This window comes from Priapulus caudatus, unplaced genomic scaffold (genome assembly GCF_000485595.1).
Source record: "Priapulus caudatus unplaced genomic scaffold, Priapulus_caudatus-5.0.1 Scaffold492, whole genome shotgun sequence".
Classification (NCBI taxonomy): domain Eukaryota; kingdom Metazoa; phylum Priapulida; class Priapulimorpha; order Priapulimorphida; family Priapulidae; genus Priapulus; species Priapulus caudatus.
Genome location: NW_014577553.1, coordinates 137,921 through 152,353, shown reverse-complemented (window position 1 = coordinate 152,353; position 14,433 = coordinate 137,921). Strand labels below are relative to the sequence as shown.

Genomic DNA, 14,433 nt, shown 5'->3' with positions numbered 1-14,433 from the left:
GCGCGGGCCGCGCGGCGTGCGTGTTCTGTATGTATGCGAATGTGTTGTGAGTGTGCGCGGCGGCCGACCTGGTGTGTGTGTGTGTGTGGTGTGTGTGTGTGTGTGTGTGTGTGTGTGTGTGTATGTGTATGTATGTATGTGTACGCGCGTACAGACGGCGAAAGGGTTCTTGGGGGGAGTGGGGCTTAATCAAGCACTCCCCAGGCGGCTGGCCTAATTGCATGTTTATCGCGACGAAACTGACGAGAAGACAATTACATGTCGACAAAGCGTGGAGAGATGACAGCACCATACGAGAACAGGAGAGGGGGCAAGATAAATAGGGTGCGGAAGAGAGTATGAGGAGTGAGAGTGAGGTGCGAGAGGTGGCCAAGAAGGAAGGACAGACATGCAAGATTGAAGTGGAATGCCGAGAGATTGAATGCTTGACAGAAAGGCTAGATAGATGGCGGAAAGAATAATAAGAAACAATAAAAGAAGATGGAAATAGAAAAGAAAAGAAGCTACGTAGGAGAGACACAAACATGAACAGAGTGAGAGAGAGAGAGGGAGAGAGAGAGAGAGAGAGAGAGAGAGAGAGAGAGAGAAAGAAGAGAGAGAGAGATGAGCGAGAAGAGAGAGAGAGTAGAGAAGAGAGAGAGAGAGGAGAGAGAGGAAAGAAGAGAAAGATAATCACGCACGAGGGTAAATAGAATGCGTGAGCGAGAGACAAAAGAAAGGAAGAAGGCTGGGATGATACATCAAACAGTGCCGACGCTCGTAGGAAATGATTGTTTATTGTTGGTGTCGCTGTTGTTGTTGTTGTTGTTGTTGTTGTTGTTGTTGTTGTTGTTTAATTGTTGCAGCAACGTGTATTGTTGTCCGAGCGTCCTGCTATGTTTACTCAGCAGCGGCGTAGCCGGAATTCCGCAGCGCGCTCGGAAGACCTCTCTCTCCGGGTCTCTCTCATCTCTGCTCTGTCCTTCTCTCTGCTTCGTTCACTCGATTTTCTTCTCTCTCTCCGTCTCTCGTCTCTCTCCGCCTCATTTATCTCTATCTATGCGTATCTATCTATCGTAATCTAATCTACTATCTATCTATGCTATCTATTATCTATCTATCTTCTATCTAATGCTATACTATGCTAATCTATCTAATCTATCTATCTATGCTATCTATGCTATCTATCTTATTATGTAATTTTCTATCTATCTATCTATATATGCTATCTATCTATCTTATCTCTTTATCTATCTACCTTATCTATCTATCTACTATCTATCCTATCTATCTATATATCTATCTATCTATTTATCTATCTAAGCTATCTATTTATCTATCTATCTATCTATCTGTATTTCTATCTACTATCTATCTATCTATCTATCTGTCCTATCTATCTATCTATCTATCTAATGCTATCTATCTATCTATCTATGCTATCTAATCTATCTTAATCTATCATCTATCTATATATATATATATATATATTATATATATATATTAAGTAATCCTTTATCTATGTATCTATCTTATTCTAAATCTATCTTATTTATGCTAATATTATCTATCTATCTAATCTATCTATCTATCTATCTATCTATCTATCTAATCCGTGCGCTATCTATCTATCTATTTATCTATCTTATCTATCTATCTATGCTATCTATCTATCTATCTATCTATCTATCTATATTATGTATTTATCTTATCTAGTCTATCTATATATCTATCTATCTGACTATCTATTTATCTATCTAGCCGTATTTATCTAATCTATCTATGCTATCGTATCTATCTATACTATATATCTATCTATGCTATCTATGCTAATCTAATCTATTTAATCTATCTAGGTATCTAATTTATCTATCTATCTATCTTATCTAGTCTGTAATTTCTATCTACGCTATCTTCTATCTATCTATCTGTCTATTCGTATTCTATCTATCTATATCTATCTATCCTATCTATCTATCTATCTAATCTATCTATCTATCTATATATATAATATATATATATCCTATCTATCTATCTATTATCCTATCTATCTATCTATTTATCTATATCTATCTATCTATCTAATCTATCTATTGTTATCCTATCTATTATGCTATCTATTTATATCTATGCTTATCTATCTGTCTATCTAACTTTCGTATGCTATCTATTATCTATCTCATCTCATCTAATCTTATCTATGCTATCTATCTATCTATCGTCGCTCGTCCATCTCTCGCTTTTTCTCTCTCATCCTCTCTCTCTCTTCTGCTCTTCTGCTCCTCTCGCACTCTCTTTGCTTTCTCTCTCATCTCCTCTCTCCCTCCTCTCTCGCCCAGCTTGCGCTCGCGTGCGCTGCAGCTCTTTTTAAGCGCACGTCGTGCTCGTTTTTCGATCTCACTGCGGCGCTCTCTTACTCTGCTGCTCTCTCGAGTCATCCCGTGTCCTCTCGCCTCTCCTGCCGGCAGCACTCTCTGTCTCTGCTCATCGTCTCTCTCTGCTCCCGTCAAGTCTCGTCCTCCTCTCTCTCATGCTCATCGTCTTTCTCGTCATCACACTCGTCTCCTCGTTTCGCTCTCATCTGGCTCGCCTCTCGCTCGTCTCTCTCCTCTCTCATCTCTCCTCTCTGCTCTCTCTCTGCTCTCAAGTTCTCTCTCGCCATCTCTTTCTCTTCTATGCTCTCTGTTTTATTTATCTTCTTTATCGTTCTGTCAGCTCTCTATTGCTGCTCTCCTTCCCTCTTCGCGCCCACTCTCTTTCTCTGTATCTGCTCCCTATGCTCCCACTCCTGCGGCTCGCTCCTACTCTACTAAATTCGATTGCCGTCGTTGTTGTTTAGGCGGCATTATTCTAGCTTATGCACACTGTGCATTGTGATGAAGCGAACTACTGCTGACGCTATTGTACGGGGTGTGTGATAACAATCCGCTGCGTGGAGCAATGCCGTAACAATTCGCGTTAGCGCCTTACGGGCGATGGCAAAGGCGTTGTCGTTAGCGTTGTGCAAGATCAAGCGTACATCTGTGACAATTATTTTTAGTGATGTGGCGTGAGCCCTGGTAATAGATTTATGATAATATTGGTGACACGGCGACCAGTAGCATCGTGGTCGAACATTAAAGATTCGCGCAGATCAATGACGTCAACAGCAGTGAGCAATAGAAACCTAACCATGAACGTTCAGAACGTTGACGATATGCGTTAACATGAAACCGTTCAGAAGCGTTTGACGGATAGCGTTAACATGAACGTCAGAACATTGACGAAAGCCGTTAACATGACGTCCGAATTACGTTGAAGATAGCGTTAACAGACGTCAGAAACGTTGACGATAGCGATAAACATGACGTCAGAGATGTTGACGAATAGAGTTAACAATAACGTGACAGAACGTTCACGTTACGGCGCTATCCAATAACGTCAGAGCGTGTGACAGATGGATGGAGCCTTTGCTTGCACAAGCGCATGCTTATCCAGTCGATTAGTTTTTCGACGAGATCGCAGCTGCTTGTTTCTCAATGCCTATAGATGCAGAAGTCATGCCAATATAGATGAGAAAGTCAGCCCTAGATGCTGGCTTCACTGGCCGTCTGTCACCCGATCCGCATCAATGATGATGTGCAGGCTGCCTCCTTACGTAGAGCGGGAGCTACTCGGCGTTATACTCTGATCTCCCAGCAATGGCTTCCCGATTCCTCTGTGGCAGAGGAAGATGTGTCGGGGGCGCCCGTGTGTGATTGTCTGATGCTATAGATAGTAATGCGGGCAGACGCTCTATCTCCGTGTAAGAATGTGGAAACGGCAGAGCTGGGCCCTGTGTGTGTGTGTGGCGTGTGTGTATGTGTGTGTGTGTGTGTGTGTGTGTGTGGTGTGTGTGTATGTGTGTTGTGTGTGTGTGGTGTGTGTGTGTGTGTGTGTGTGTATGTGTGTGTGTGGTGTGTGGTGTGGGTGTGCGTGTGTGTGTGTGTGTGTTGTGTGTGTGTGTTGTGTGTGGTGTGTGTGTGTGTGTGTGTGTGTGTGTGTGTGTGTGTAGTGTGTGTAGCCGGTTGGTGAAAGGTGGGGGCTAGGGTCCGGCAGCAGGCACGCTGCGCTCACGCCGCGCCGGGGAGTCGAGTTAACTTGTCGCGAGAGCGCGCGACGCGCCTGTTAGGTTCGCGAGGAATCTGAAACCTTCCTGGTGGCAGCCAGAGTGCGCTAATAGCCGAGCACTCTCTCTCTTTCTCATCTCTCTTTCTGCCTCAGTGCTTCTCTCTCTCTCCTCTCATGCTCATCTGCTCATCTGCTCCTCTCTCTCTCATGCGCCGGCTCTCATCTCTCTCATCTCCTCTCGTGCTTTCCTCTCTCTCTCGCTCGCGTCTTTCTCTCTGCTCGTCTTCTCTCTCTCCCTCTTTCTCTCTCTCTACTCTCTCTCCTCGACGTCTCTCTCTCTCTCTCTCTATCTTTCTATAATCCTCTCTCCCCCTGCTTTTCCCTCTCTCGGCTCTGTCTCTGTCTCCTCTCTGTGTGTGTGTGTGTGTGTGTGTTGTGTGTGTGTGAGTGTGGTGTGTGTGTGCTGTATATTGAGTGTGTGCGTGTGTGAAGTGTGTGTTTGAGTGTGTGGTGTGTGTGTGTGTGTGTGTGTTGTGTGTGTGTGTGTGTTGTGTGTGTGTGTGTGTTTTGTGTGTGTTGTGTGTTGGTGTGTGTGTGTTTGTGTGTGTGTGTGGTGTGTTTGTGTGGCGTGTGTGTGTGTGTATGTGTGTGTGTATGTTGGTGTGTGTGTGTGTGTGTGTGTGTGTGTGTATGTGTGCGTGTGGTGTGTGTTGTGTGTGTGTGTGTGTTTTGTGTGTGTGTGTGGTGTGTGTGTGTGTGGTGTGTGTGTGTGTGTTTGTGTGTGTGTGTGTGTGTTGTGTGGTGTGTGTGTTTATCTCGGCTTTGTTTTTCTCTTTCCCTCTCCTCGCTTACTCTTATGATCTATCCGCTTTCCCCCTCTCGCCCCTTCTCTTTCCTTGCCTCTTTCTGCTCATCCTTTTGCTCTTTCTGCCTGCTCTCTGCAGGCTCACGGCAGTGCAGCTTGCTGTCTATTAAACATTCAGATGTCTCGCTGCGATGTTTTCCTGGGCTCCTCGCCTCTCGGACCTGCGTTAGGAAGGTCTCACTGCACGCCCCCATTTTTTTTCTTACGCGTTTATATTCTCCCCTTAAGATTGAGGTTTTGGAAAACGCTCCTTTGCGCGTCCTTGCATTTCACTTCGTTGCTGGCGAGTAGCCCCAATTTCTAGCAACTGTCTTTCGTATGCTTTTCTGTACATGGCATTCTTTGACCTACTCGCCTTTATCGCTCGTAGCATCTCTCTCTCAGCACACTATCGTCGCCCTCTCTCACTCTCCCCTCTGGCTCTCCCTTTCTCTCTCTACCTCTGCTTCGTCTCTCTTCAGTGCGTCTCTCTCTCTCTCCTCGGCTATCTCTCTCGATTTCCTCTTTCTTTGCTTCTTTGCACTGTGTCCACTTTGCCACGCCTCTCAACTAAAGCCATTTTTCAAGCCACTGTCTGCTCCTCTCGACCATCGTCTTATGCTCTGGCCTACATCACACTGCCATCTGAACGCCTCTTTGCTCTCCCAACGCCTCATTTTCGTCGCAGTCTGGTTTGCTTTCCCATACTTTTATTCTTTCGTATCTAACTCTGTTCCTTTATAACGCCTTCCTCTCTCCTCTCTCTCTGCTCTCTCTCTCTCTCGTCTCTCTCGTCTCTCTCTCCTGCATTTTTCCAACAACCCGTCTTTCAGCCACATTGATCTGCTCGTGCGTTGGGGCAAATATATCATCGAATAACGCGTTGAAGCTTGATGCTGTGACATGCAGAACAACACACCATGGTCCCTGCACAACCGAACCGGTGTAATGCGCGCGCAGGAAGGCGGCGACTCTTCTCGCGGTCGTTGCAGCATGCGACAGCAGCGCTAAGCAACGATAGAGAGAAATCAGGCGACAACGTGGGCAGACAGGCGCTAAGGAGCTAGTTAGTGGCGATCCGGTCTATTGGTTGCCTTGCATGCCGCGCAGCGCTTTCCCGCAACGGGTTAGCAACAGCGAGGCATGAGCATGAGGACTTGGCGACTAGCGGGCATCGCGCGGCGGATGTGAGGGCTTCATCGACCAGCGGAGTTAATGCACGGCTCGCGTACATGAGTGCGGCAGAGGGGTTGTATATAATGAGAGTGGGGAGAGGAGGCGGGTGGAGGAGGGAGATAACGGTTGGAGGCGATGGGGAGAGAGGACAGTGAAAGCGAGAGGTGACTGGGAAGGGGGATAGAGAGGAATAGGAAAGAGAGAACGCGGTGTTGTATATTAGAACGGGCGAGTAGGATTAGATATAAGGAAAATATGGAGCAGAGGTAAAAAAATTGTAGAAAGAAAGATCGGCATAGGAGGATCAGAGAGCTTGGAAAGTATGGAAACTGGCAAGATCTAAAAGTGAGGATGATAAGAACATTAATTTATAAACGAAGGACTCGAGAGTGCATGGGGAGATGGAAATAGCCAACGAACAAATGTAAATTGCAAAGTGTGTGTGTGTGTGTGTGTGGTGTAGTGTGTGTGTTGTGTGTTGCGTTGGTGTGTGTGCGTGTGTGTGTGCGTGTGTGGCGCTGGCGTGTGTGTGTGTGGTGTGTTGTGGTGTGTGTGTGTGTGTGTGTGTGTGAGTGTGTGTGTGTGTGTGTGTGTGTGTGTGTGTGTGTGTTTTCGTCGAGTGCGTGTGTGTATGCCGTGAGTGCGTGCGCGGCGGCAGTGTGTGCGTGCGTGTGCGGCGCAATGGTTTATGAGTGGCGTGTGCGTGCGTGTGTATGTGTAATTTACATGCAGCGGGTGTAGTATTGTGTGAGGTCTCCCTCATATATCCCCTCTCTATATAATTATATATCTTACGCTTTGGTTTCCGCACTCTCCCGAGTATGAGTCTATCTCCATCTTCGCACGTCTACTCGCACACACATGCCTGCACGCATATACACATGCAAACACGCGCGCACACTCACCCACGCAAACACACGCACGCGCACACATTACCCACGCATTCAAACACACGCCCGTACATACCCACGCATACACACATCCCCCCTCTCTCGCTCTCGCTCTCTCTCTCGCTCTATCTCTCTCTTTGTTAATCTATGTATATATCAATCCGTCTTATTGCCTCTTTCTTTTCACTCAACAGCAGACAGCGACATTCTGTGGATCTTGGGAGAACAAACGCGCATGCATGCTTTTTTGCGCCACTCTTGCATTTCATTATATTTGTTTAATGCACATATTGGCTTCGCCTATTGATTTGCCCGTGCGTTTTCTGGACTATTGACATCGCAGCATCATTTATAAGATATGGCAACAGCAGCGAGAAGCGTCCGACACGACAATCTTATACGCACCAAATAGCGAGTTGTGCCGCGAACGAAATTCGCATTTTAATAATTGAATCGTATCACAAGTTCTCGACGCGACAGTTTGGAAGCATATTTCGCCGCCACGTACATTCAACAGCATGCACGAACAGACGCGCGCTGGTTCCCATGGCGCCGGTTATGCGCAAAACGCGGGTAGCAGCGGCGCAGGGTTTGCCGGAAAAAATCCCCTCGACGACGCCTCATATCGAGGAACGGGAGGTGGAGGCGAGGTTTCTCCCGGGGGAAGCATGGAAGGAGAAGGCTATAGGTGTGTGGGTGGTATGGCAGGTCTGTCTACGTGGATCCCGCAAACAGGCCGCTTCGCAGCTCTAGATTATTACATTTCGAAGAGTCGTCAAGAAGTTTTCAACTACTTCTCATGTCCACGCAGAGCTCGATCGTCTAACCTTACCACCACGGAACTTGCAGCGATCCGATCCCTTCGGAATCGTCAGGACATCGTAATTAAACCCGCTGATAAAGGGGGAGCCGTTGTTGTATGGAGCCGAGATCTCTCACATCTCTCCACACACACTCACTCACCGGATATCGCTATGCTCGCGTCTGCCGTCAGCTTCACGCATGTCACGTGATCGCGGTGGCCGTGCAGCAGCAGCCGCGCGCTGCCCGTCTGCAGGTTCCAGATGATGAGCGTGTTGTCATGGGAGCCGGAGATAACGAACTGGTAGTGGTTGGCGATGGCCACACAGCTCACCGTGCCCTCGTGGCCCACGAGAACCTGCGGGAGGTAGAAGCAACGAGTGAGAGATTGTTACGCTACGGTTATCCTAGTAACAAAAATTACATGTTGCATATGTTATATATATTATATATTTTTTTATGTAGCTATTATATTATTATTTTTATGTAAGATTTATATTATATGTTCTTTATTTATATATTTTATTATTCATATTATTTTTATGTTTCATTGTTTATATGTTTTATATTACGTATACATATCACACGTTGTGTGTATGTTTTTATAAGGACAATTAAGACAAGTGCTGGCTATGGTTAATTCAGACTTTTAAACCAGAACGGAATACGTGGCCAACGAAAACCTGCGGGAGGCATGCCACTTGTGAGAGATTGTTACATAACGTTGTCATTATAAGTGAGATCGGAAAGTCCAGCTGTGCTATTTAGGTCCCAGAAAAAGATGGTATAAAATAGCCGAGGCGCGCTTAGGAAAGTAAAGGATTAGTGTAAACACTCGTGCGTTTTTAGTTTTTGCATTAACACAAACATTGCAAAATATCCCAAACGACCACAATCATATTTGTAAATGGTTATGTGAACAGAAACGCACCGGTGAATTGAAGTATGATGTTAGTGAAAAGAATTATAAATCAAAAACCTAGAATAGTCTTATCCTATCCATGTTACAAAAGGGCTGTTTATACCCCATCTTATCTTATCTGATCTCAATATGGCGGAGGGGACTTTCCTATATGGCTTATAGTATAAATTACATGTGACATACATTATAATATGATTTATATATGTCATGTATGTTAAGTTGATGCTTTATTTGTTACATTACGGCAATTTTCGTTATAATAGAAATTACGTGTTACATACGTTATATTATAATTGTGTTGTTTTTATCTATATATGTTATGCATGTTAGGTCGATGCTCGAGTGTTTGTTACATTGTGGTGATTTTCATTATAATACATATTACATATCACATACGTTATATGATGATTATGTTGTTTATTTATGTTATGTATGTTTTTTTTATTCTTGGTTTTATGTTTTGTATTTTTTACATTGAAAATTACATATCATACGTTTTTATGATTTACATTTTTTAATTAGAGAAATTAAGACGAGTGTTGGCTACGGTTAAATAAGAATTTTAACACCACTTCGAAATGTCATGCGACTGCTGCACTAAGGGGAAAACACCATGCGTTCTTATAGACGCAGGTTTGACTATATCAAGCGTGTATAATATATATTTTACATATTCTATATCATATTATCAGGGTTTAATAATGACATCATCATGGCATTTGACAATGATGACATTTGTCATTATTAACCCCTGATATTCTATATATATATAATATTATTTAATATACATATATAGAAGATGAAAGCGCTTGTGTAAAACTAAATGGCTCGCTCAACCTCTCTCTCTCTCTCTTTCTCTCTCTCTCTCTCTCTCTCTCTCTTTCTCTTTCTCTCCACCTCTCTCTATCTCTCTCACACTATATATATATAATATTATACCTCTCTCTCTCTCTCTACCCCTCTTTTTCTCTTCCTCTCTTGCTCGCTTACTGTCGCTCTCTCCCTTTCTCTACCCGGGAACCACGTCGATAAAGCTGTACGTATGCGCAGTCAGTGACCAACGTGAAATTTCTCCGAGTATAACGTTTCGAGAATCGGTCTGCGGCCATGCAATCGAATCCGTCCATCCGACGATGGGGCCGCTATTCGGTTCATCGGATCCGACGCAGCAGCTCCGAGCAGGCAGGCGGAAAACGCTTGCTTCTCTGACTTTCTACAGCAGACGAGCTTTATACATACTCCCGCGTTCATGCGAAGTCGACGTCCGAACAAAGAGAGGACTTATTATTGTGACTATCAACATCTGTCCGTAACGATGGTGACGAGGATGATGATGGAGATGATGGAGATGATTATGGTAATGATTGTGTTTGTGTTCATGATCACGATAACAATTAACAATGATTATTTATATTATTATTGTTGGCAAATCAATAAATCAATAAATCAATAAATATCATAATAATATTAAAACGCGTAGTGATAAAAAACGGCAAAGTAGAATTATAAACGCGGACACACGCACGCGACCACGTACGTACGCACGCATGCATGTTTAGATGCGGTGCGTGTCTTTGCTAGTGAAACAAGCGTGTGTGGCGTTACGTGCAATCATGGCCTAATAGCGTGTTGGACTCTCGCTGGCCGCAGGCGTGACCGCCCACAGCTATACGACCGTCCTAATGCCTGCTCTCTCCTCCCCCCCTCTCTCTCTCTCTCTCTCTCTCGCTCTCTCTCTCTCTCGGGACGCAGCTGGGATTCAGCGATCCGCTAGCATCAAGAGCACGATTAGCGGTGCATCGCAGAGGGGCACGCGCGCCGTCTAAGTGGCCGTCAAAGATTGCTGCTGCGGCTGCTGCGGCTGCTGCGGCTGCTGCGGCTGCAGCGGCCGTTAATGGCAGAGCATGCTGCGGTCGCGTGGTGGCCTGGTCAAGCCGTGCCCGCTAATCGCTAGGTCTGGCCGCTGCCGCCCCCGAGTTATGGCCACAGTGTCAGGCAAGACCTCACGTCACATTACCGTACGTGTTTCACTGTTTCTCCTGTAATATTCCATGTCAGTACAGGACATGCTGCCTTGTTTTCCTGTAATATTCCATGTCAGTACAGGACATGCTTTGCCTGCTTACAAATATCATCTTATATTTGCATCAATCACCCGCGTACACGAAGTCTGTTTCCACCCATCTCATCCCAGCGCGCCCGCCTACACATCATGGCAGAAATTCTTTTCTGCCTATCGCCATTGCAAAATCGTCTGGCTTTTTTCAGTGTCGACGTCAAGTGATCACGTGTTGTTGCGTCACGTAAGTACGCGTTGTTGCGTCACGTAACCACGCGTTGTTGCGTCACGTAACCACGCGTTGTTGCGTCACGTACCGTCGCGTTGTTGCCTCACGTGATCACGCGTTGTTGCGTCACGTAACCACGCGTAGTTGCGTCACGTAACCACGCGTAGCCGCGTTACGTGGTTGCCCGTGTGTTGCGCCAGCGTCCGTAGATGAGAGAGTGAAACTCACGGCAAGATTATCACACGAGCAGCATAAGTATTAAGCACGCAGACGCGCGCCCCGCACGCTACAGGGAAAACATACCGCCATGTTTGCTCCACAGACTCAGCGTGCGCACCCCCCACCACCCCATTCTAATATTTTAATTAAAGCGATAAATAATTGTGCTTTATCTCTCGCTCGCCGCCCGGCGCTCGGGCCGCTGCGGCGGCAAAGCGAGTGTGATTACCCCCCGCTCGATCATTCGCCGTCATTGTTATCTCGTGACGTCACCAAGTCGGACGACTGATGTGGATGGGGGCGGCCGGCACACTACCGAGCGTGCGTGAGTGTGCAATTAACCAGGCCAGGTGTGTGTATTTTTTCCGTCGCAAAAAGAAGTCTTCGTAACATTTGTGTGTTTTATTTCGCCTTGATGTTTTTTTTCGCTCGGCCTCGCTGCTGATTGCCTCGCTGGGAGTCTACGGGGTGAGACAATGGCGCGGAAATCTCGCGAGCTTCATCAAACGTTTTCGTGTTGAATAATAGATGGCGCTGCGGTGGGTCCGCTGTCCGACGCACGGCATGTATCGTGACGGGCGGGGAGGAGGGGAGGGGGAGGTTCTCTCTCTCTCTCTCTCTCTCGTCGGGCAGACAGATGGGCAGGCTGCCTCCAACGGCCGACACAAAATCACTACTAATATATTCTCCATTAAGCGCGACATAAGTTCATTACGGACTTATGCTTGTGCGCACTTAAATAATGTCAATGACTTGGCCAGCTCCCGCGAGCCGCATTTGCGCGCTGGCAGCAGACTGTGAAAGGTCAGTCAGTCCGCCACACACGGCCATCCATACAGGCACGCCAATTGATGTGAGTGAGGCGAGCGGGTGGTGGCGGCGGAGTGCAGACCGCTATCGATAGATCGATGAGGTCGAACGATGACGGCATCGAGAGATGAGTGGGTGAGGGAGCGAGAAAAGAGAGAGAGAGAGAGAGAGCGAGAGTGAGACGGAAAGGAGAGAGAGAGAGACAGCGAGAAAGAGCGAGAGAGAGTGAGAGAGAGAGAGAGAGAGAGAGAGAGAGACGTGAGAGTGATGTCTTGAGATGATGATTATGATGATGACAATGACGATGATGATGATGATAAGAAGCGCAGCGTTGTTTCTGCGCATGCGCAGCTGTTCATTCTGATCTTATAGCATCAGGGAAATCCTGATTGATAACCGTCCGATCTCCGTGAGTGGCCGAGCACACCTAACAACCTATAGGTTTCTCTAGAGCACAGCGAAATCGTATATTCTGCGCAAAAAGTCAGGTATAGCGCACGCTAGCTGCGCCATTACATGAGTGTAGTGTGGGGTGGGGTAGGGTTCGCAGAGTACGAGCGATAGGTACTTTTAGTTAAAATTTCAGTGTGAAATGAAAATGGTATTAGCAGAACGTTTTATCAGGTTATGTAGCGCGCCGGGGGGATCTGTGTGAATGAACCATGTGTGTTTTCATATATTAAGTTTATTATGACTGTAGTTGGGCTAATACGGTTACGGTAGGAGGTGGGTGGAAATGGTGGAGAATGAGGGAGGGTAAGGGGAGCCCGAGGGAAGCGTGTGGAAAGCGCATGAAATAGATGGGGTGCAACGACGATTCCGTGGATGTCGTGAATAATTTGAGTCTTGGTTTTTCGGCCGTCAGCCACAAAGACGAGATCTTGATCGTTTTCGCCCTGCTGATAGAGATGTGATAGCTCATGCATCTAGGGCACTGTGGCAATGAGCAGTGCTATACAGAAAAATGAGAGAGACATGGGGTAGAGTCAGAGAGAGATGAAGAAAGAGAGAGTGGAAGAAATAAAGGGGCAAAAAGTGGTCGAGAGAGAGAGAGAGAGAGAGAGAGAGAGAGAAAACGAGAGATTGCGACAACGACAAAGAAAGCGCGAGAGAGTGAGTGAGCAAGAGAGAGAGGGTGATAGCGAGAATAAGAGAGAAAGAGAGAGAGAGAGAGAGAGAGAGAGAGAGACAGAAGTGAGAGAGAAAGCGTGAGCGAGAGAGAGAAAGCGAGAGAGGGAGCGCGCGAGCGAGAGAGATAGAGAGAGAGATAGAGAGCGAGAGAGAAAGAGAGAGAGAGGAAGGCGTGCAGATCGCAAGCACCGATATTTCTCTATGCAAATGCAAGTCGGTTTTCAAGGAAATTACTTTCCTTGGGCTTCACTTCGTAATTATTGGCCAACTATGGAGACTGCTAGCCATGGAGATAGAGGAAGAAAAAAAGCGGAAAGCTGGGCGTGATAGAGCGAAGGTAGAAGAGATAGATGGGAAGGCGTAGACGGGGAGAGAGAAAGAGTCAACGCGAAAGGCTAGGAGAAGGGGGAGAGCAACGGCAGCAAAGAAGGGAGATAGAGGCAGAGAGAAAAAGAGGGGGAGCGCGAGCGAGATTGTAGAAATGTTGATAAAAGATAAAAGAGTGTGAAGAAGGTTTAGAGGTTTATATGAAAAGCCTTCGGGTCGTATAGCACTTCATACAGCAGTAGCAGCAGCGACTGCAGTAGTCTCGGCAACAGCAGTAGCAGCAGCAGTAGCAGCAGTAGCAGTAACCAGCAGCCAGCAGCAGCGGCAGCAGCAGCAGCAGCAGCAGTAGCAGCAACCAGCAGCCAGCAGCAGCAACAGCAACAGCAGCAGCAACAGCAACAGCAGCATCAGCAGTAGCAGCAGCAGCAGCAGTAGCAGAAGTAGTAGTAGCAGCAGAAGTAGTAGTAGTAGCAGCAGCAGCAGTAGTAGTAGTAGTAGTAGTAGTAGTAGTAGTAGTAGTAGTAGTAGTAGTAGTAGTAGTAGTAGTAGTAGTAGTAGTAGTATCAGCAGCAGCAGCAGCAGCAGTAGCAGAACTAACGAACTCAGAGCGTTGGAGAGTCGCAGGTTTGTTGCGACAAACGTACAAATGTAATTACGGCCAGCATAGACGTAGTCTTTAGGTAGCTAATCACATCATAGTAATGGGCCCACGGCGTTTTAATAGCGAATATATATATATATATAATGTGTATATGTAAAATTATGCGCTAATATTACATATTCAATAAACGTACGGATGCACACTGCGTTAGTGTTATAAATCTCCTGTGGGCCCTCCTCCTTTTCCTCTCACTTCACCTCCTCCTCCTTCATCTCGTCTCTTTCTCCTACGTGTTACGTGTGTGTAGATGTGTGTGTGTGTGTGTGTGTGTGTGTGTGTGTGTGTGTGTGTGTGTG

The 14,433-nt window shown here is 46.4% G+C and overlaps 1 protein-coding gene across 1 annotated transcript in view; it reads right to left on the bottom strand.

Annotated features, from left to right (window-relative positions):
• The window catches only part of LOC106810981 (vegetative incompatibility protein HET-E-1-like), a 61,030-nt gene that overhangs the window by 44,665 nt on the left and 1,932 nt on the right, over positions 1–14,433 (bottom strand). Inside the window, exon 4 of the mRNA XM_014814487.1 lies at positions 7,938–8,137. Coding sequence (XP_014669973.1) covers positions 7,938–8,137 — 200 coding nt within the window. The remainder of the gene's footprint in view (positions 1–7,937; positions 8,138–14,433) is intronic.